This window comes from Schistocerca serialis, unplaced genomic scaffold, assembly GCF_023864345.2.
Source record: "Schistocerca serialis cubense isolate TAMUIC-IGC-003099 unplaced genomic scaffold, iqSchSeri2.2 HiC_scaffold_897, whole genome shotgun sequence".
NCBI classification, from domain to species: domain Eukaryota; kingdom Metazoa; phylum Arthropoda; class Insecta; order Orthoptera; family Acrididae; genus Schistocerca; species Schistocerca serialis.
In genome coordinates, this window is record NW_026048515.1 from 1,692,858 (window position 1) to 1,715,275 (window position 22,418).

The 22,418-nt window shown below is 40.5% G+C and overlaps 1 protein-coding gene across 1 annotated transcript in view; it reads left to right on the forward strand.

Moving 5' to 3' along the window:
* LOC126452533 (UDP-N-acetylglucosamine--dolichyl-phosphate N-acetylglucosaminephosphotransferase-like) overlaps positions 1-22,418 on the forward strand; it is a 136,903-nt gene that overhangs the window by 517 nt on the left and 113,968 nt on the right. The window contains exons 2-3 of the mRNA XM_050091094.1: positions 48-162; positions 19,208-19,421. Of these exons, the coding sequence (XP_049947051.1) occupies positions 48-162; positions 19,208-19,421 (329 nt within the window). The remainder of the gene's footprint in view (positions 1-47; positions 163-19,207; positions 19,422-22,418) is intronic.

The window sequence follows — 22,418 nt, forward strand, 5'->3', positions numbered from 1 at the left end:
AACAATCAACACACAAAAAATTGTAATGAATGTTTGTTTATTTACAGACCAGAAGCAATTGGTGTCGTCGTTGGTTGCATATTTCTTATAACGCTCTTTCTCTTCATACCGCTCCCTTTTGGTCAATTTATGTTCAAGCATTACGATTTTCCCCACGATGAGGTAAGAATTTAATAGGTTGCCTAATAATGTTTACTCTCATTTGATTTTTTTAATTACAGTCAAACAGTTTTGGGCCGCAGATGCATGGTATATTTTTAACACAGTACCCAAGTTAACAAAGTACTTTACTGTATTTGTTGTCTGTGGTCTGATGCAATGAGAGAGAGAGAGATTCATTTCAAAGGGGAGACAGGGATGTGGAGTGGTTCATAGACAGAAGCAGTCACTACAGGTTACTTTGATTAAGTATACTAGTAAATAATGCTACTTCTTATCTACTCACATGAAAATTGTGGGACTTACTTGTACAGTACTTTGTATATGTATATAAAAAAGAAGAAAAACAACTCCTACACATTTTAAATTATTCCCCTGTTGTTTTTTTTTTTTTTTTGCAATACTTCAAACAAAGTGTTTTTATAACTGAACTATCAGTTGCCTATATAGGCCTGTTGGCAAAGTCAGAACTTGTTAAATATAAACATTAGAATTATTTGGAATTCACGTTCCTGAGGCACAATATTCTGATAAACTAAGTGACAAGGAAGAATATATTGAGGTTTTAAATTTCCCGCCCAGTGTCTACTAGCAACCTATGATAGAATACCAGAGTAGAAAATTTCAGTCTGAACCCTACTTAGGTCTACATCTCGTAACAAGCTGATTTCTTCTTTATCTGTGGTATTGATTACATCTTTGAGTGTATATCTTATGCATGTGGACCTTCCTGTTGTTAAGTGTGGTGGTGGTCGTGGTCAAGGTCTTCAGTCCATAGATTGGTTTGATGCAGCTCTCCACACGTCCATTCTGTGCAAGCTACATCTCTTCTGTCACCACATTTATACCTAGCCATCCGTTTACAGTTTTTACCCGCCTTCACTTTCCTCTGTTAACAAATTAATTATTCCTTGATGCCTCAGGAAGTGTCCTGTCAGTTGATCCCTTTTTAAGTCTAATTGTGCCTTTACCACCTCCCCCCCCCCCCCCACACCCAAAAAAAAAAAAAAAAAAAAAAAAAAAAAAAAAAAAAAAAAAAAAAAAAATAGGTTCAATGTCTCCTCATTAATTATTCAACTTTCCCATCTAATCTTCAGCATCCTTCTACAGCACCACAGCTGTTTTTTTTTTTCTTTTTTCCCAGACAGATAGCTTCGGAAAAGCTTCTTAATATGTAAATTTAAATTAGCCATTGACAATATTCTCCATTTCAGAAATGCTTTCACTGCTGTAGACAGTGTACATTTGTATCCTCTCTACCTCACCTACAGTTACTTACTTTGCCACCCAAATACAGTAAAACTGATATACTACACACATTATTTTCCAAAATTTTTGAGAAGGTGGTGTATTCTAGAGTAGTATATCACCTTAGCAACAATATCATCAGCAAATCACATTTGAGGTTTCAGAAGGGTTGCTGTATAGATAATGGTATTTAAATGTTCACTCGCCTGATTCTACAAGCACTCGATAATAAAATAATGACAGCTGATATTTTCTGTGACTTATGTAAGGCATTTGACTGTGTGAATCACAGTATTCTTCTAGATAAATTGAAGTTATATGGGATTGATGGTGTAGCCAGTCAGCTGATAATATCACATCTAACAAAAAGAATGCAGGAAGCTGTACTTAGTAATTCAGCCAATATAGTCTGGGGACATTATTCTGACTGCAGAGAAATCGCCAAGGCTCAATGTTAGGTCCACGGTTTTTCCTCATATATGTAAGTGATCTTCTAATGTACAAGAAGAAGAATTAGTTCTTTTTTGTAAGTGACAGTAATATTGTAATCAGGCCAAGCATTGTACATACAGAAACAGCAGAAATCGTAAACAAAGTATCATTGACTGATTTTCTTTGAATGAATGGTCTCACCATCAGTTTTAAAAAGACACAACATATCCTGTTCTGCACATCTAGGGGCTTTATACCAGTGATAAGTGTAACATGTGGTGAGGGAATAATAAAGAGGGTAGATACTTCAAAATTTTTGGGAGTCTACATTGACGAGAATTTAAGCTGAAAAAAAGCACATTTTGGAACCTTTTAATAAACTTAGTTCTCCCACATTTTCATTTAGAGTCATTGCAAATCTTGAAGAGAGAGAAATCAGTAAGTTGACACATTTTGCATATTTTCTTTCAATAATATTGTATGGAATAATATTCTTGAGTAACTCATTTTTAGTGTTCAGCTTATAATCTCTTTTCAAGACACTGTCCAGACTAAAATGCGCTTATGTTGTTGTTGGCTCTTGCATCGCATGCAGATGTTGTCATTTCAGTGAGACTGGTCGTAGCCAATTGACTGACAGTGTATGCTGAGAGTGCCTGAATCTTATAATTTCCTTTGGAAGAAGATATGAATTTGTTACATTTGTTTTCGACATGGAAGATGCCAGAATAACATGTATTGATCTGCTTATCACGAATTTTATGGTTGGTTACTGATTTATTTGCTGATTAGAAAAACAGGATGCGCTGACGGACTGACCAGTAACATAGCCCAAGGCCTAGTTAGTTAGAGAACAATAAACTGCTTGTGAGTTGGCAAAGCCAATGAGTCTCAAAACAAAAATATAATTGCTGCATTAGACTGATGTGCGACATTCATCATTACAGTAACCTACTTATATTTCTGATTTTGTTGAAAATTTCGATGATGTGGTTAAATTCTAATCTAGTGGAACAAAATACCAGCTAATTTTATTTATGAATTGTAGGAAGTTATGACGGACCTTTCTGATTGGCTACTGACAACCGAATTATGCTTTTTCCTTTTGAGCTCCCCTCACTCAACAAGTAAGTTGTTAACAACATTGGCGTGCAGCTCAACAGCCATGGACACCAGAAGTGCATTTTTACCCATTCCGTTCAGTTGCTCTTCCAAATCCTTTATTATGTCTGGCAGGATTACTATGTCATTGGCAAACATCAAAGGTCTTAATTCTCTTTGGTTTCCTTTATTGCTTGCTCAGTGTACCGATTGAATAACACTGGAGTCTACAACCCTGTCTCATTCCCTTTTGAACCACTGTTTCCCTTTCATGTTCTTTGACTGTTTATAACTGCAGTCTGGTTTCTGTACAAGTTGTAAATAGCCTTTAACTCTCTGTATTTTATCCCTTCAAAATTTCAAAGAATATGCTCCTGTCCAATTTTCAAAAGCTCTCTCTAAGTCTTCAGATGCTATAAAAGCAGATAAGGTAAGACTTGGGATCAGTATTACCTCGTGTATTCACACATTTCTCCAGAACCCAAACTGATCTTTCTGAGGTTGGCATCTGCCAGTCATTCCCTTCTTCTCTAAATAATTTGTGTTAGTGTTTTGCAGTCATGACTTTTTAAGCTGATGGTTCAGTGATATTCACACCTGTCAGCACCTGATTACTTTGGAATTAGAATTATTACATTCTTATTTAAGTCAGAGGGTTTTTAGCTGTCTCATATATCTTGCACACTAGGTGGAATTTAGGAGGCATATCATCTACTCCAGGGGACCTTGTTTCCACTTTGGTCTTTCAGTGCGCTGCCTAATTCTTCTCATAGTATCATATATCCCACCTCATCTTCAGCAACTTTCTCATCTCTTTCTATAATATTGTCCTCAAGTTTGTTTTATTTATTTTTCCTTTTTTTGTTTGAATCATCAGTCTCCTGACTGGTTTGATGTGACCTGCCACGAATTTCTCTACTGTGCCAACCTCATCATCTCAGAGTAGCACTTGCAACCTACGTCCTCAATTACTTGTTAGATGTATTCCAATCTCTGTCTTCCTCTGTTTTTGTCCTGTATAGCTCCATCTAGTACCATGGAAGTCGTTCCCTAATGTCTTAACAGATGTCCTAACATCCTGTCCCTTCTCCTTGTCAGTGTTTTCCACATATTCCTTTTCTCTCCAATTCTGCACAAAACCTCCTTATTCCTTACCTTATCACTCCACCTAAATTTGAACATTTGTCTGTAGCACCACATCTCAAATGCTTTGATTCTCTTCTGTTCTGGTTTTCCCACAGTCCATGTATCACTACCACACAATGGTATGCTCCACATGTACATTCTCAGAAATTTCTTCCTCAAATTAAGATTTATGTTAGATACTAATAGTCTTCTCTTGGCTAGGAATGCCTTTTTTGCCAGTGCTAATCTGCTTTTAATGTCCTCCTTGCCCCATCCGTCATTGGTTACTTTGAATTGATTTGATTTATTTCATGTTCCATAGGTCCAACTGTGTTGGATACACAAGGACGTGGAACGAGTCAGTTTTTTACAAATACAATCTGATAATCTTATAACATATACAGAAATTTGAGTACATAATTATATAAAAATTTATACAGTAAATTGTTTGGGCAGCAATACAGAAAAAGAAAATACATATTTTCTTAGAATCATTAAAACACTACAGAAAACAGATACAGAGCACACACAGATGCAGAGCTCAGGTTAAATAAAATTCTTAGTGGCATTATGTCAACTTGTATTATATAATATTAAAATATTACAATTTATTTAGTTAAAAATTCATCTAGACTGTAAAAAGCTTTTTCTAGCAGAAATATTTTTAGTGCATTCTTAAACTCACTCTTGTTATGAATTTTTGTCTTTATTTCGGGAGGAAGAGCATTGAAGAGTTTTGCTCCAGTGTAGTGGATACCCTTTTGTGCCAAGCTCAAATTTCTGAGTTCACTGTGTATGTCATTCTTCCTCCGTGTGTTATGCTCATGATAATTACTGTTTGGTTGAAATATCTGTATATTTTTACAAACAAAACACATGAGAGAGAAAATATATTGGCATGTAGTTGTGTATATTTTAAGATTACGAAAACTATTTCTACACGAGTCTCTTGGGCGCAATCCACATATAATTCTTAAAGCTCGCTTCTGTGCAATGAACACTTTCCTTGCTAATGGCTGGTTGGCCCAAAAAATAATTCCGTACTCAATGAGAGAATGAAAATCGCCATAGTATGCCACTTTTGCAGTGTTAGGTTCAACACATGTAGTGACAATCCGTAAAGCATAGGTAGCAGAGCTAAGCCTCTTACAGAGATCAATAATATGTGAAGACCAGTTCATTTTCTTGTCAATGTGCACTCCAAGAAATTTTGTTGTTTCCATTCTAACTATTGGTTGATTACCACATCTCACACTTATCTCTCTCTCTTTTTCTGTTTTTGTACAGAATTGAATAAAGCTGGTCTTACTGGAATTTAATGAGAGACCATTGACCTTGAACCAATTAACCACATCTGAGAGTATGTGATTAATGAGTTCCTCAAGATTGTTGTCTGTTCTACTGCTCATAAAAATTGTGGTATCATCAGCAAATAATGTAAATTTACACGGCAGGCTTGTACATGATGGTAGATCATTTATAAAAATCAGGAATAATAGTGGCCCAAGAATTGAGCCCTGAGGCAGTCCACATGCAATGGAACTCCATTCAGAATCTGAGGAAGTGTCACATACTCGACCCGAGCTATTCAAGACAACTTTTTGTTTTCTGTCTTGGAGGTACGACTGTAGCCAATTGCCTGCAACACCACTTATTCCTACTAATTTTGGTTTTTGCAAGAGAATCTGGTGATGAACACAGTCAAACGCTTTGGATAAATCACAGAAAACACCAAGTGCTAGCATTTTTCATTAAGGGTTTCTAGGACTTCATTTGCAAGTGCGTAGACTGCGTCTTCTGTTGAATGGCCCTTTTGAAAGCCAAATTGGCTCTTGCTGAGAACTCCATTCTTCATGAGATGATCAGTGGCCATCAATCCTAAGTTAAGTTTCTCACTGTTCTCATTTCTGCTACTTCTCATCATTTTCGTCTTTTTTCGATTAACTCTCAATCCATATTCTGCACTCATTAGACTGTTCATTCCATTCAACAGATCATGTAATTCTTCTTCCCTTTCTCTCAGGATAGCAATGTCATCAACGAATCTTATCATTGATATCCTTTCACCTTGAATTTTAATTCCACTCCTGAACCTATTTCCATTATTGCTTCTTTGATGTACAGATTGAACAGTAGGGGCAAAAGACTACATCCCTGTCTCACACCCTTTTTAATCCTAACACTTGGTTCTTGGTCATCCACTCTCATTATTCCCTCTTGGCTCTTGTACATATTGTATATTATTGATCTCTCTCTATAATTTACACCTACTTTTCTGAGGATTTCGAACCTCCTGCACCATTTTACATTGTCAAATGCTTTTACAGGTTGACAAAGCTGATGAATGTTTCTTGATTTTTCTTTACTCTTGCTTCCATTATCAACTGCAACATCTGAATTGCCTATCTGGTGCCTTTACCTTCCCTGAAACCAAACTGATTATCATCTAACATAAACTCAATTTTTCTTTTCCATTCTTCTGAGTATGAAGCTGAGAGTTGCATACAATATTACCCATAAGATGTGAGACAGTGCAGTCTTTATCCTGGCGGCAGCAATAAACCATAGTTGGCATATTGTTGCTTCACCCCTTCAGCCATTGATCACGTTATTTAAATACACCGTACTACTTAGTAGACTAAAACAGAGATAAACTAAAATTTATGACTATTACAACTATACTGAGTGCCTGCCTCCACCATTGATCATTTCCTCCTCAAGTAATGATGAAACCATAGTTGTTTTTACATGTGCAAAATGATACTGCCAAGCAGAATTTTTTTCTGAAATCCTTATGGCCTGTGTGGAAGAGTGCATATACCAAAGCAACAATTCCAAATTGTGGTAGACATATTTCAGCCTTATGGATGTGACGTGTTCTGGCCAATTGATAGGCATCATGACAAAAAAAACCAAATGTCTGAGACATTGCCTACACAACTGAGGATGATCACAGGATTGAACTGTCAATCTTGTCAGAGAGAGATTTATAAAAGCTTTTATTTTGTCTGCCCTATTTTTTTTACCACTGTTAAGGGAATTGTGTTACTTTTGCTTTTGTCTTTTTTAAAATAGAGACCTGTACTACTTCAGTGACTCAGAGAGATTAACTTTAATGACAGAAGTGAAACACTGTCTACTTAAATAGAATACAGATTTCATCTGGTTTATTCCTTCACATCACCAAGTATAAAATAAGAATAATAGTAATAAATACCAATTCTAGCATCTCTTCAAAACAAATTCAATAAATAAGTTGTGCACCCATCCACACTCCTGCTCATACAAGTGAATAAATTTCTGTCTTTTCTTTCTCATTTTTGTGTTCTGGTAACATCTGAATGTTATGCCAAAAGCCAAATTAATGTGTCAAATGACATCATGTTGTTGTTGTTGTTGGTGGTGGTGGTGGTGGTGGTGGTGGTTGTTGTCGTCTTTAATCTGAAGACTGATGTGATGCAGCATTCCATGTTTGTCTTTCCTGTCAAAATCTCTTCAGCTCTGTATCAGTGCTGTAGTCCAGCCTTCAATTTTGAAATCCCACTCTTCTTTCCATTTCCAAACTGACAATTCCTTAATACCTCTGGATGTTTCCTATCAGCAGACACCATCTTCTAATCAAGTTGTCCCTTAAATTTCTTTTCTACTGAGTTCAATTCATTACCTCCTCGTTAGTAATCTACCCATCAGAACTTCACCATTTTTCTGTAGCACCACATTTCGAAAGTTTCTATTCTCTTCTTGTCTGAACTGCTTGTTGTCTACATTTCACTTTTTTACAAGGCTATAATCCAAACAAATACCTTGAGAAATAATGTTGTGAGAATGGTCTTTAGTCACACTTGGGTAGCGCAGTTGGTAGACCATTTGCCCACGAAAGGCTAAGGTCCCGAGTTTGAGTCGTGGTCTGGCACATAGTTTCAATCTGGCAGGAAGTTTCATATCAGTCTACACTCTACTGCAGAGTGAAAAATTCATTCTGGACCTTGAGAAAATCGTTCCTAACATTTAAACTTCTGTATACTATTCTTGTCAGCATCTTGGATGCATGAGATGTTAAGCTGATTGTGTGATGATTCTTGCACTTGTCAGCTCTTGCAGTCTTTGGAATTGTGTGGTTGATATTTTTCTGAAAGTCAGATGGTATGATGCCAAACTCATACATTCTACACACCAAAATGAGTAGTAGTTTTGCTGCTACTTCCCTCAATGATTTTAGAAACTGTGATGAAAGTTATCTATCCCATCTACCTTATTTGATCTTAAGCCCTCTCTTATATTCTGATTTTAATACTGGATCCCCTATTTAATACTGGATCCCCTATCTCAACTAAATCCACTCCTGTTTCTTCTTCTTGCACATCAGACAAATCTTCCCCCTCATAGAGGCCTTCAACATACTTTTTCCACCTATCTTCTCTCTCCTCTGTATTTAACTGTGGAATTCCTGTTGCATTCTTAATATTACTGCCCTTGCTTATAATTTCACCAAAGGTCGTTTTAACTTTCCTACATGCTGACTTAGTCCTTCCAACAGTCATTTCTTTTTCGATTCCTTTACAGTTTTCATGCATCCACTTTGTCTTAGCTTTCCTGCACTTCCTATTCATTTCATTCTTCAGCGACTTGTATATCTGTATTCCTGAATTTCCCTGAACATTTCTGTACTTCCTTCTTTCATCGATCAACTGAAGTATTTCTTCTGTTACCAATGGTTTCTTCACAGTTACTTTCTTTGTACTTATGTTTTTCTTTCCAACTTCTGTGATTGCCCATTTTTAGAGATGACCATTCCTCTTCAACTGTACTGCCTGCTGAGCTATTCCTCATCCCTGTATCTACAACCTAAGAGAACTTCAAGCATGTTTCGGCATTCTTTAGTACTTCCATAACCCTCTTCTTTGCATATTGATTCTTCCTGACTAATCTCTTAATCACTACTAAATTGTAATCTGAGTGTATACCTGCACCTGGGTAAGCCTTTCAATCCAGTGTCTGATTACAGAATCTCTGTCTGACCATGATGTAATCTAATTGAAATCTTCCTATATCACCAGCCTTTGCCAAGTATATGTCCTCCTCTTGTGATTCTTGAACAGTGTATTCACTATTACTAGCAGAAATTTATTACAGAACTCAATTAATGTTCTCTTCTCTCTTCCTGTTTCCCAAGCTCATATTCTCTTGTGACCTTTTCTTCTACTCCTTCCCCTACAACTGCACTCCAATCCCCTATGACTATTGAATTTTCCTCTCCTTTTACATACTGTATTACCTTTTCAATATCCTCAGATACTTCCTCTCTCTTCATCTTCAGCTTGCAACGTAAGCATGTGTACTGCGGTTCCCCGTTGTATCTTCTCTAAAACTTAGAGCTGCGCTCCTTGGACTATCTGTGTGAACTTACTTGAATGCCGGATACAGGCTCAGCTTCCCCACAGCTCCAGCGTCTTCTGCTTGCACCAAACTCTTCTCCAGAGATTCTATATTTTGGAGAATGCGAAAATTCATCTACTAGTCCAAATAAAGACTCTCTCAAAATTCAGTTGCTGTTAACATATTCTATATTCAAAATTCAATACACCATTTCACTGCCACATTAAACAGTAAGCCCACACTTTCTTAGGGCATTCGCACATGACTGAATTGAACCAAATTAAATAACATTTTGTTCTCAATGATACAGTACTAATATACATGTCTGTCTGCTCGAGACCAAGTCACTATTAATAATAATCATTTTTTTTTTCCGTTGTCTCTCCATAACACACAACAATCACCAATGTTTTTTGTGCATGAAATTCGTCCACAGAATTCTGGGCCGGAAGTTTTTCTTTTCTCTTTGCTGCAACCGAGCACGTCACTTGTTGGCCTGGTTTTGCTGCTCTTTCTTGGTTAGCCTGCACAGATAACGTTCTGCAGCAGTGTGTATCTGTTTATGCTACAACCCACTACAAAATAACATGTGTTCGAAGCGGCTGGAACACAAGTGACTCCAGACTTTCATAAAATTCTGGGGACACTACAGTACCTGAACTATCGTTGTCAGTGTTGGTTTGTTGTCAGTTCTCATCAGCCCCTCAGGGGCTCATCATTCATTTGCTGAGTACGGGCTTGACGACCCTGGGGTTCGTGAGCTGGTGACTGTTAAGCACCACCAGTCCTTTGTCACCATAAGCTCTGGTCATACTTCAACAACCACCTTGCGGCGCAGCTGTGGAATGTTGTGTGTTTCAGAGAACAGGGGCCGTGACTTCACCGCCTGGACCGCGAGGTCGGTACACACCTCTAATAGAAAAACCTCAACCTCAAGGTGTGCTACATGCTGTGGAGGTGAATGGCTGTTGAGGGAAAACAGCCTTTAGCGGGCAACCTGTGGGGCACCTGCCGCCGCCCCCCCCCCCCCCCACCCCTTCCACCAGTTGTATCAGGCTGGCTCAGGCATGCAGGGCTCTGCCTGGGTCGACGGTTGTTTCCCTAGCATCTCGTGGGATCCTTATGGAACTGTCTCTTGAAACTACTACTCATGATGGGACAGGTGTACCGTCAGGCAGCACCTACACCCATTCCTCAAAGAGAGCTCGGTTGGTCAGTCCTCCCAAAAAGAAGCCTCAGAGTGATAGTAACAGGGCATTAGTGTACCATAACACTGTCATTGTAATCAGGTGCAATGGGGAAAGCTTTGTGAAGATATCCTCATTCTATATTGCTGGGTCTCTGAAAAGTGTCAAACAACTTCGTAATGGAACACTTTTAGTTGAAACTGCTAATTCCAACTAAATATCTGAGTTGCTGGGATTTAAGACCTTAGGTGACTACCCAGGCGAGGCTGAATTGCATAACACCCTTAACTATAGCAACGGCGTGGTTACCTGCTCCGATATAATGGAGGTGGACCCCATGGAGTTACGTGTAGAATGAAGAATGTAGGCATCACTGAGGTGCAGAATTATATGAGGAGGGTCAATGGCAAATTGTAAATATCGGCAACATTTATTCTAACACTTAGTACTCCTGAATTACCGGAACATATCCTTGCAGGCTATATCCCTCTTAAGGTTCACCTGTTTGTTCCTAACCCCATGCGATGCTGTAAATGTCAAACATTTGACCATGCCACTATGAGATGTAACAGGAAGGCTATGTGTGGTAATTGTGGAGGCTCTGCTCATGAGTCATGGACTTCTTGTACACTTCCTCCGAAATGTGTAAACTGCTCTGGGGATCATCCAGTGTGGAGCAGAAAGTGTGGGGTTTACAACAAGGAAAAGAAAATTCAAGAGTTGAAAGTAAAGAGATGCATACACTATGGTGAATCTAAAAAGGCTTACAAAGCCTTGCAACTACCGGTTTTTGCTACTTCGTTTGCATCAGCCCTTAACACACCAATATCTAAGTGTGATGCGTCCACACAAACTCAGACTACAGATTCCAGCACTAGCACTTGCACTTGTTGATGTACCTGTGGGGGAACTGTTCCACTTACAACTGATGTCGTTCGGAAGCTGTCAGCAGTAGGCTTACCACTTAAGCCACATACCACGGCCCAACATCAGAAGCCAACTAAGCCATCCCCGCAACCCAGGCAGCCGCCTCCTCCTGCCAGTAAAGAAAAATGTGCTTCAAAAAGTAGTTCTAAGTCCAAGAAAGTGGTAGGTAAACCTTTGGATTGATGAACTTTCTCACTTTCTAATGGCGACTATGCTCTTGAGGATATGGACCTCCAGTCAGAGGAACCAGAGAGCATGGAACTGGCTAACATTCCCCCTGACCTGCCCGGTCAGTCACCACCTCCGAGGGAGAAAGAAAAGAACCACTAGCGCTAACCAATGGCTTCCATAGGGTCTTCTGTGTTGCAGTGGAATTTGAATGGATATCCCTCACATTTAGAAGAATTGCAGCTACTGGTCCAGGATAAACCTTTCATCATCTGCTTACAAGAGAAGCATATTAAAGTCACAGACACACCCTGCATTACGGGGCTACCACATATACAGGAAGGACGATACTACTGGAGACAGGGCTAAAGGTGGAGTGGCTATTTTCCTTGATGACAGATGCCACTCCTCTCCCGTTCCTCTTACCACGACCATGCAAGCAATTGCTGTGAAAGTTCTGGCACCCTTTACTATCGCATTGTGTTCTGCCCCCCGCCCCCCCCTCCTCCCAATGACACTTTGGATGCAGACGCACTGGCAGACCTCTTCCAGGCACTCCCACACCCGTTCATCCTTGTGGGGGCTTCAGTGCCCACAATGTGCTGTGGGGCTCGGCTACTACTTGCTCTGGGTGATTGAGCGACTTGTCCATTCTGAGAATATCTGCCTTCTGAATGCGGGTGAGATGACTCACTTTTAACCGCTACAGGGTCATTTTCAGCTACTGATCTTGGTTTCTGTTCCCCAGCTATTACAGACTCAGTTCAGTGGGAAGTGGCTTCAGATTTACATTCTAGTGACCACTTCCCAGTGTGGATTCGACTGCCGCCTAGGATGGTGGCCAGCAGGAGACCATGCAGGTGGCTGATACAAAGGGCAATTGGTTACAATACAGTAGACAGGCTATTTTTGACTGACAGGATTAGGCACAGTAGGCAGTGGCCCATATCACTCATAGGATCCAAAGGGCTGCCGCAGAGTCCTTCCCCAGGTCTAGTAACCACCTCAGACGATGGCCTGTACCTTGGTGGAATGACTACTGTCGATTGGCAATCAAGGCCAGACGAACAGCTCTGCGGAACTTCAAACAGTGTCCAACTACAGACAATATTCATGCCTTCAGGTCTGTGAGAACACATGCAAGGTGAGTGATCAAAGAATGGAAGAGGACTTCCTGGAGGGAATTCACAACTTCCATTAATCAGTCCACTTCCGCTGCGCACGTTTGGGGATCAATAGGATGGATTTCAAGCAAGGGTAGTCCACATCCCCTTATGGCCTAATCAAATAATGGGGTCTTGGTGGACACGCCAGAAGACATGGCTCACGTTTTAGCTAACACTTCTTTACTATTACTAAGTCATCTAGACAAGCTCCTGCTGTTCAGGTATTCCGTCAGACTGCAGAGATGAGGAAGCTCAATTTCTTCTTGCATAATGAGGAAGTCTACAACCTTCCATTCTCCAAGTGGGAACTGGAATCAGATTTATCTGCATCCAGAGAGTCTGCTCCAGGACCTGATGAGATCCATTATGCCATGCTTCATCATCTGTGCCCTGAAGCGAAAGGTCACCTCCTCTCTTGTTTCAGTCAGATCTGGTGTGATGACACGGAAGGAGGCAATATTAATCCCATTCTGGAAACCAGGCAAGGACCGTAGCATCCCTAACAGTTATCGAAGTGTCGCCCTTACCAGTTGTATGGGTAAGACTCTTGAATGCATGGTCAACCACTGCCTCATCTGGCTGCTCGAGTCCTGAGGTCACCTGAGCTGCTCCCAGTGCAGTTTCAGGTGCTACTGCCCCACTCTTGACAACTTAATTCTACTGGAGACGGTGATACAGAAGTCAGAAGTCCTTCTCACGCCGAAACCATTTAGTTTGTGTGTTTTTTGACCTCGAAAAAGCATATGGCACTACTTGGAGGTACAACATCCTTCACCAACTTCATGGATGAGAACTACGTGGACGCCTGCTGCTTCTGATCCAATCCTTTCTCGAGGACCAGAGTTTTTGTTATCTCATTGGCGATGCCACGTCTGATTGCTTTGTTCAGGAGAATGGTGTGCCTCAGGGCAGTGTTCTCAGTGTCACATTGTTTGCCATCGCTATAAATGGCATTTTCTCCACAGTCAGGAGCCCTGTCAAATGCTCTTTGTTTGTGGATGACTTTGCAATCTTCTACTGTTCCTCTGATCTTATGATGACAATGAGGCAGCTACAGCTGACCATTAAGAGGCTGGAAACCTGGGCCCTTGCTTCTCACCTGAGTAGACTATGTGTGTCAATTTTAATCGGAGTTTTAACCAATCCGAGCTTACTATGGGGGACCGTATTTTACATTTTCAAGACACTGTGCGCTTTTTGGGTTCATTATTTGACTCGAAATTAACATAGCTCCCACACATGAAAGACCTATGAACAAAGGGCTTCATCCCGGCTCCTGCAGTTTTATAGGGCATTTGTTCGATCACGCCTAGACTATGGCCGTGTGGTCTACGGATCGGCCCGTCCTTCCCATCTCCGGATGTTAGATGCTGTCCACCATTAGGGCATTCGGGTATTGACTGCAGCCTTTTGGACCAGCCCAGTTCAGAGTGTGTGTCCAGAGGCTGGTGAACCATGGCTCTGGATTCAGTGACGTATCATTTTGGCTCGACAGACGCTGAAAATCTCATCGTCCCCTCAGTCATTAGCATTTAGTTCAGTGATCCAACCCACCTTCGAACGACTGTTCAGGAATCGGCCCCAAGCGACCCAGCCATTTGGTATACATGCTGCGAACTGTCTCAAGGATCTGAATCTCTCGAGCATGAAAATACACACCCAGGGATGGAATGCACTGCTGCCTTGGTGTCTTCAGAGGCCCAAAGTGATTTTAAGCTTGACACAGTACATGAAAAGTTGTACTCCAGATGTGGTTTTCACAACTTTGTTTTCGTCTATTTTAAGTGTGTACTATAGTTTTATTGTTCTTTATACAAATGGATCACAGTAGGAAAGTGCTCTCGGTTGTTCTGTGGTTCTCCCTGATGAGGTATTTAAAGTGTGTCTTCCAGAACAATTTACAAATTATGATGCGGAGTTATATGGCATTCTGATGGCACTGGAGGCGGTTCACAGACATCACTGCAAACAATTCACCAAATGTATCCAGTAGATCCACTGATTCAGCTCATCCATGACTCTTTACAGCGGCTCCTACGCCGTGGCAAGGTGGCGATCTTTTGCTGTGTACTTGGCCACGTTGGGATACAGCGTAACGACATAGCTGACAAAGCTGCCAAGGAAGCATGTTGGGATGGTGCTGTACATCAATGTCCCATCCTGTTGCACGCCATTATCTCATTTTCTGACAGATGCATCATGCGTCAGCGGGAGACTGAATGTTGCAGGTGTCGGACAACAAACTGCGGTCACTGAAATTGACCACAAAGGCTTGGTGAACTTCGTGTCAGCCTCACTGCTGGAAGGAGGTTTTGCTTATCAAACTGTACACCAGGCATAGTCCTTTCAACACATGGCTTCCTCCTCCAACGTGAGGATCCACCATTCTGTGAAGTTTGTGGCTTGCCGCTTTCAGTTCAGCATATTGTGGCTACATGTGTCCTGTTAGGGCAGCCCTCGGTCTCACGGGAGATCTGCCCACCATGCTCCAAGATACCGATACCAGCGTTAACAGAGTGCTGAAATTTTGTGAACTGTCAGGCCTCATCTCTAAACTGGTAGGAATGGGCGGCAGACTTAAGTAAGTTATAAACTGCACCGCATGTGGGGATAGACTTCATCCCCACCCGTGAGATTTCATGTGGACTTTTCGTCATGGTGCTGATGAAAATGATGTTGAGTGCCCCCTCAACTAAATCATCATCATCATTTCTCATCAGAGCAACCCTATCTCTGAACTATTCACAGTAACGCACTCTCTGCCATACCTTCCTATTCAGAATGAATCCTACTCCCATTATACCATTTTCTGCTGCTGTTGATATTACCCTATGCTCATCCAACAGGAAATCCTTGTCTTCTTTCCACTCAATTCACTGATCCCTACTATATCTTGATTGAGTCTTTATATTCCCTTTTTCATATTTTCTAGCTTTCCTATTACATTCAAGCTTCTTACATTCCATGCCCCAATTTGTAGAACATTATCCTTCCATTGATTATTCAATCTTTTTCTCATGGTCACCTCTCCCTTGGCAGTCCCCTCCCTGAGATCTGAATTGGGGGACTATTCCGAAATATTTTGCAGTGGAGAGGCCATCATGACACTTTTTCAACTCAGGCCACATATCTTGTTGATACACGCTATGTGTCTTTAATGCAGTGGTTTCCATTGCCTTCCGCATCTTCACGCTGTTGATCATTACCGATTCTTCTGCCTTTAGGGGTAGCTGCCCACCCTAAGGAGAAGAGAGTGCCCTGAACCTCTGTCTGCTCCTCCACCCTCTTTGACAAGGCCATTGGAGAATGAAGGTGACTTTTTATGCTGGAAGATTCTCTATATCTCTCTTCCTCCTTCTACTCTTTTGCTTATTACTGGTTTCCCATCTGACTCTTGATATGCATACAGCTGCTTCTCTTCGCTCTAAATGTTTATATGTATTGAGGAGATTATACCTCAGTTCTGAAGCACATCCTGGAAGAAAGGATACTGCGGAGACATGGCCTCGCCACAACCTGGGGAATGTTTCTAGAAAGAAATTTTCACTCTGCAGCGGAGTGTGCACTAATATGAAACTTCCTGGTAGATTAAAACTGTGTGTTAGACCGAGACTCAAACTCGGGACCTTTGCCTTTCGTAGGCAACTGCTGTACCATCTTAGCTACCCATGCTCGACTCACGACCCATCCTCACAGCTCTACTTCCGCCAGTACCTTGTTTCCTATCTTCCAAACTTCACAGAAGCTCTCCTGTGAAACTTGCAGAACTAGCACTCCTGGAAGAAAGGATACTGTGAGGACATGGCTTGCCACTGCCTGGGGGATGTTTCCAGAATGAAATTTTCACTGTGCAGTGGAGTGAGCACTGATATGAAACTTCCTGGTAGAATAAAACTGTGAGGACAGGTTGTGAGTCATGCTCGGGTAGCTGAGATGGTAGAGCTACCTGTGAAAGGCAAAGGTCCTGAGTTCGAGTCATGGTCTGGCATACAGTTTTAATCTGCCAGGAAGTTTCAGTTCCATGAAACTTTCCTGTGAGTTAAACTTGTTAAGTATCATGCTGCAATTCATTATATACATTCAATTTCCCCAGTAAGTCTTATTTGGTATAGGCACGACACATTGAGTAGTATTTTCGAAGTGTCATGCAAGTGTCTTGTAAACAATCTTGTATGTAGACTGATTGCATTTTCCTAGTATCTTACCAGAAATCAGAAGGTTGCCACCTGCTTTACCTACAACTGAACATATGTGATCATTTCATTTCATGTACCCACATTGTTAAACTTTTTTTGTATGAGTGGATTTCCATTGTGACTGTTGCCACAGGAGGCTACACTTTTGTGTTTTGGGAAACGCAGAACTTTGTATTCCAGAAAAGTTAAAGCAAGTTGCCAATCTGTACACAGTCAAAGGTATGATCTTGAAGTGATACCACAAAACTGTAATAGGATCATTTTTCGTGTTTATTTCTATCAAACCTTGTTAGTGACACAAACTTTGTGTCTATATGTAGAAAAGCAAGACTTGAGTAGGTTTACATTTGGTAATATGAAAAGTCTTTTAGTTGCTTCATCATAAGCCATTGTGTCAGTTCTTCTTCAATAGATTCAAATATGTAAGTATTATTGTAGAACGTAAACTTTCATGTCCAGGAATGATACAGTTACTAATAAGTTCTGGCCTGTTACACTGTGGGCGAATGTATTTAACATTAAAACCCAAAGTTTCATCCCCATCTGCAGAGGACATTTTCAAGGGGGATTGTAGATTCTTTGAATGTCCGATTCACACCCTAGCTCACTGCTGACTGCAGCAAAATTCCACTTCCACTTGCTGCCATACTGTGGCGTGATGTCACGTTTTGAATACCCGAGTGCAATTGGCTGTTGTTGACTGCTGTTGTCTGCTGTTGCTATTACCCCGTGGTGGAAGACTGGTACACATCATCTTCAGCACTGGAATCCAGATGTCATTCAGTTTCATACCCTCCTCCTTCCTACTGAAATTCCTAGAGTGTTTTACAATCTCTATGGGCCCTCTGTATAGCCTTTCCACTTGTGGCTCCCAACACTTGAGTCCTACTGAAATGAATGTCATGGGCTCCTGGCTGCAAAGCACATCTTATCAATAAATGAAGTGACAGAGGTCCAGCCGGATGAGGTATTACTTATTTTCATGTGGTATTGCTATTTGATATGGTTCTGTTCAGTAAATTGTTGCAACAGCTGAATCGGATTTTTCACAGAACTGTTTAAATATTGCCTCTCAACTGAATATTTACTGTGTACCACTTGTTATCCTTTCATGCTTGATGTCTTTCCCATTTATGATGTCTGCCATCAGGACAGCTGTCCCTGTCACAATGCCATTAAGGAGGTGGTTATGTTTTGCCTCAGCAGTCTGTATATTCCTGAGCATTGAGCTGGGTTGACTATTCAATTTTTGTGCACAAATGTAGGCAAGTGATGTAGATATCCTTGTCTCATGCTGTGATGGACTGTCTCAAGTGTAATTATTACATGGATTCAAACTGGAGTCCTATGTTATCATCTGTAATGTACGAATTTTTATATTCTGTACTTTGAAAAAGACACCACTGTCCAGTTGGGTTGGCCATGTTGAGGTTTGTCTTACATCACCAGAAGCCAAACAGGATAAGTTACAAACCAAATAAGTTGAAACTATGTACTAGGCCATGGATTAAACTGTGGTTTGTGTCTTCCTCCTGCATTTTTAAGTCGTCAGAAAATGAAATTCAATATTCATTAACCTGCAAAGTGAAAATTTCATTCTGCTTGTTATCTGTTACCATTGAGACAGACAGTAAGCAATTAAAGCTGATATTATGTAAAAAATATTAAAAACAAACAGTTAAAGAGAGATCAATTTCTGCAGTCATGAGAAGAGAATTTGTGTAACTGAAAATCTATAAGTAATTAATGGAGTATAGTGATTTTTTTCACTCTCTGATTAACTAATACCCCCTAAACTTGAGATAATCATAAAATCCAAAATTTTGGATGTATTTTGAAAGGTCAATAGAATCATCTTGACTCACCATGCATATTTATGAAATGCCAGCTAGTTCTGCTGAAAATGTAACATCTGTGCCTCATGGATCTGGAATTGAGAAGGAGTGCATCCATAAATTAGGGAAAAGTGCTCCCTCTAGTGTTTTCTATTTATTACTTGATAAACTATAAAATGCATGGTGTGATCTGTTAGTCTCTATTGACTAATAGTGTATTCTGTATTACACATCATCATTTAACTCATTCATTTAAAATAATTTTTCATTGTGGTCTGTTTTACCAGTTGGTGGAGTTGGTGGCTGCACTGTTGTCAATTTGCTGCATGTTGTTGTTGGGTTTTGCTGATGATGTGCTGGACCTACGATGGCGTCACAAACTTCTGCTGCCCACAGTGGCATCACTACCTCTTCTTATGGTATATTATGTCAACTTTAACTCAACTACAATCATAGTACCAAGACCCTTCCGGATCTGGCTTGGCTTCTCTGTGGATCTTGGTATGATACATTCATACTTATTTATTTCTGCTTATGATTAGGCATATAAAATTTTTAATGTGAAATTTGCAAAATGTATTCATAATACTGTCTGCACAAATACAGTTCCTTTAGCCATTTCTTGGAAATTTGTTTCTAGCATGCCATTACTACAAAATATTTGAATCTATATCTGTCTATCAGTTTGTGATGTCTTCAGCAGTAGTATCTTATAGCATACTTAGTTGATTTGTTTCACGGGTGTTATTTTTTGTAATGCCTTTAGAATAATCTTTCAGCTTTGTGGCCAAGTTCAGTTACACTATTTTTTCAGCGTAAGAAGTCCTGAAAAATGGACTGAATGTACCATCAAAATGAACAATCATACAATTTAGATAGGAACATCTAAATGAATATGAACAATCATAGGCTTACTGAGCAAGGTGGTGCAGTGGTAAGTTACTGGACTCCCATTCAGGAGGAGAGCACTTCAAACCCCTATCTGACCATGCAGACTTAAGTTTTCCATGGTTTCCCTGAATACCAGGTCAGTTTCTTTGAAAAGCACACAGCTTATTTCCGTCCACAATCTTAGATTGTGACTGTTGCTAATGACATTGTTGTCAATGGAACATTAAACCCTTGATCTTCCTTCCTTCCAATTACAACATTTTGAAACAGGTAGATGGCAAAGTAAAAAGGTAGGCTATTCTCTCACCCCCTTCTCTCCTCCTGTTCTCTCTGTGACTATTGTGTGGAGTGGATGACTATCAGTGACCCTCTGTTTGACCACAAATTTCTTTGATTTTACTCTTATTGTCATTCCATGAACTATGTTTGGGAGGAAGCAGTATGTCACATGACTGTTCTGTATATATGATACTCTCACACTGAGGATTTTGTAACGTCTCCTTCGTGTATAAATTACATGTACTTAGTTTTCTTCTACTGAACCTTTAGTGATCAATGGTGTAATCAGTAGACAGTGTGTTTTTCCCTTTTTGCATGGAGTTAATTAAATTTCCTTGTGCTGAGAGGCAACTGCCAGTCCTTGCATGGAGCATCTGTATTCTTTTGGGTTCTTTGCATTTTCCTACAGTCTGATGGGTCTGCAGCTTCCATATACCCATCATCATCATCTGCGAACCACCTTAGAACTGCCGATGCTTTCTACCAAATAACTTATATAAGTTGTGAATAGTAATAATCATATGACACTTCACTCTGCTTTGACATGTTCAGTACTCCAGTGGTTTGATGTTTCATAAATTCATATTTTGGTCATTAGAAAATGGTGAGAAGCGGTACTGAATGCCTTCTGGAAGTCAAGGAACATGGTGTCAACCTGTGTACCATTATCTACTGCTTTAAGGATCTCATTAACAAGCAGAGCAAACTGAGTTTCACATGATTAACTGCTTGCAAATTTCATGTTGATTTTAACAAAGGAGATGAGATTTATGGTCTCATAAAAACCATATTACATACATGTAAAGCAAGTTCCGTTATTTGTCAAAAGGTCAGTGTTTTAACAACAAAGCCCCACAGTTATGTACGTCTGTCTGAAAACCCTTCTTGAAAAGAGAAATAACTGCCATTGTTTTACAATGCTTCAAAATCCTTTACTGTTCTTATGACCTGTGATAAACTGCTAGTAGAAGGGGATCAAGTTCTCTGACATAATCTATATAGAATCAAACATATACCTCGTTAGGACCAGTGGCCTTCCCTCTATTAAGTGATTGTAAAGCTGATTTTATGTTCCATGTTCTCTTATCTGTCACATCATCATTTGTGAGATGATTAAAAGATGTCATACTATCTCTTCAATGAAGCAGTTTCAGAAGACAGAATTTACTGTTTCAGAAGACAGAATTTACTGTTTTATGTTTTAGTCTTACGTTGTTGATTGTGTATTGAGTGACATTTCGATTAGATGTAGCCAATGTCAAGCCTGCATAAATAATATGTGCTGTGTGCTGTTTTCAGATAATTAATGTATAGTTTGTTTAAAATCCTGAACACATTCTCAGGGGTTTGCTGGGAGCAGAGGAAGCAAGCTCTGCACATAGATTCCCAGCACATGGGCACCCAAGTGGGGGAACAAGTTGCACTTTCATGTTGAAGTGCTGACACCATACATGTACTTATTGATTTGGCATGGCGTGGCACGACAATCACTGTAACTGCTGTAACAGTATTGTTGCTACTCATAATTGTTACACTTTATCCTGGATTTTCCTATTTAACAGCCGTGGAACGCATGGGTACCGTACTGTTAAATCGCCAGTGTTGGCAGCAGCTGGCCTGAGGTTGACAAAGTTCTACTGACATCTGCCTTTCTAGAACTAGGGACAAATAGTACATGTCTTTGTTATAATGTCTAGTTGAACAAATATATTTATAGGACGACACAATACATGTAAGTCACAGATCAAGTAAACAAAGTGAGGCATGTGTACACTGTAACAGTCAAATCAGCACTGAGTCCAAGTCTAGCAGCCACTGGCTGGCTGGCTGGCTGCATAGGTGGCGCAGCTGCTGCATGGCTGGCAGACAGCACCGCATGTAGAGGACGCGCGTAACTGTGCGGCGGCACTTTGAAAGATCGGCGAGTCACAACACTTTTCCCCCATTTAAATTTTTTGCATTGGTCTTGATAGAGATGACCTGTAGATTGCTAACGTCCATAGGTGTTGTTTAACTGGCCGTAAAGGCTTGAAGAGGAGGCTTCCCGTACTGATGGAAGTGTCCCCGATGATAACGGGTCGAGATGACAGGAGACATGGGGGTCGAATCTGCTGGGGCCCCGTGCCCCAATCTGCCCGTGGCAGCAAGTCTGGTTGTTATAACAGGAAACATGGGCGGTGTCCGTAGGAGAAGGAGGCGAGTAGAGTTGCTCCGACAGATGATAGTCATCTGGTTCCTGCGTGGGCACGTCTCCAGTCATCTGGTTCCTGCGTGGGCACGTCTCCTGGTGGCGTCAGTTCTTGTGCTGTCACCGAGATGATGGTGAGA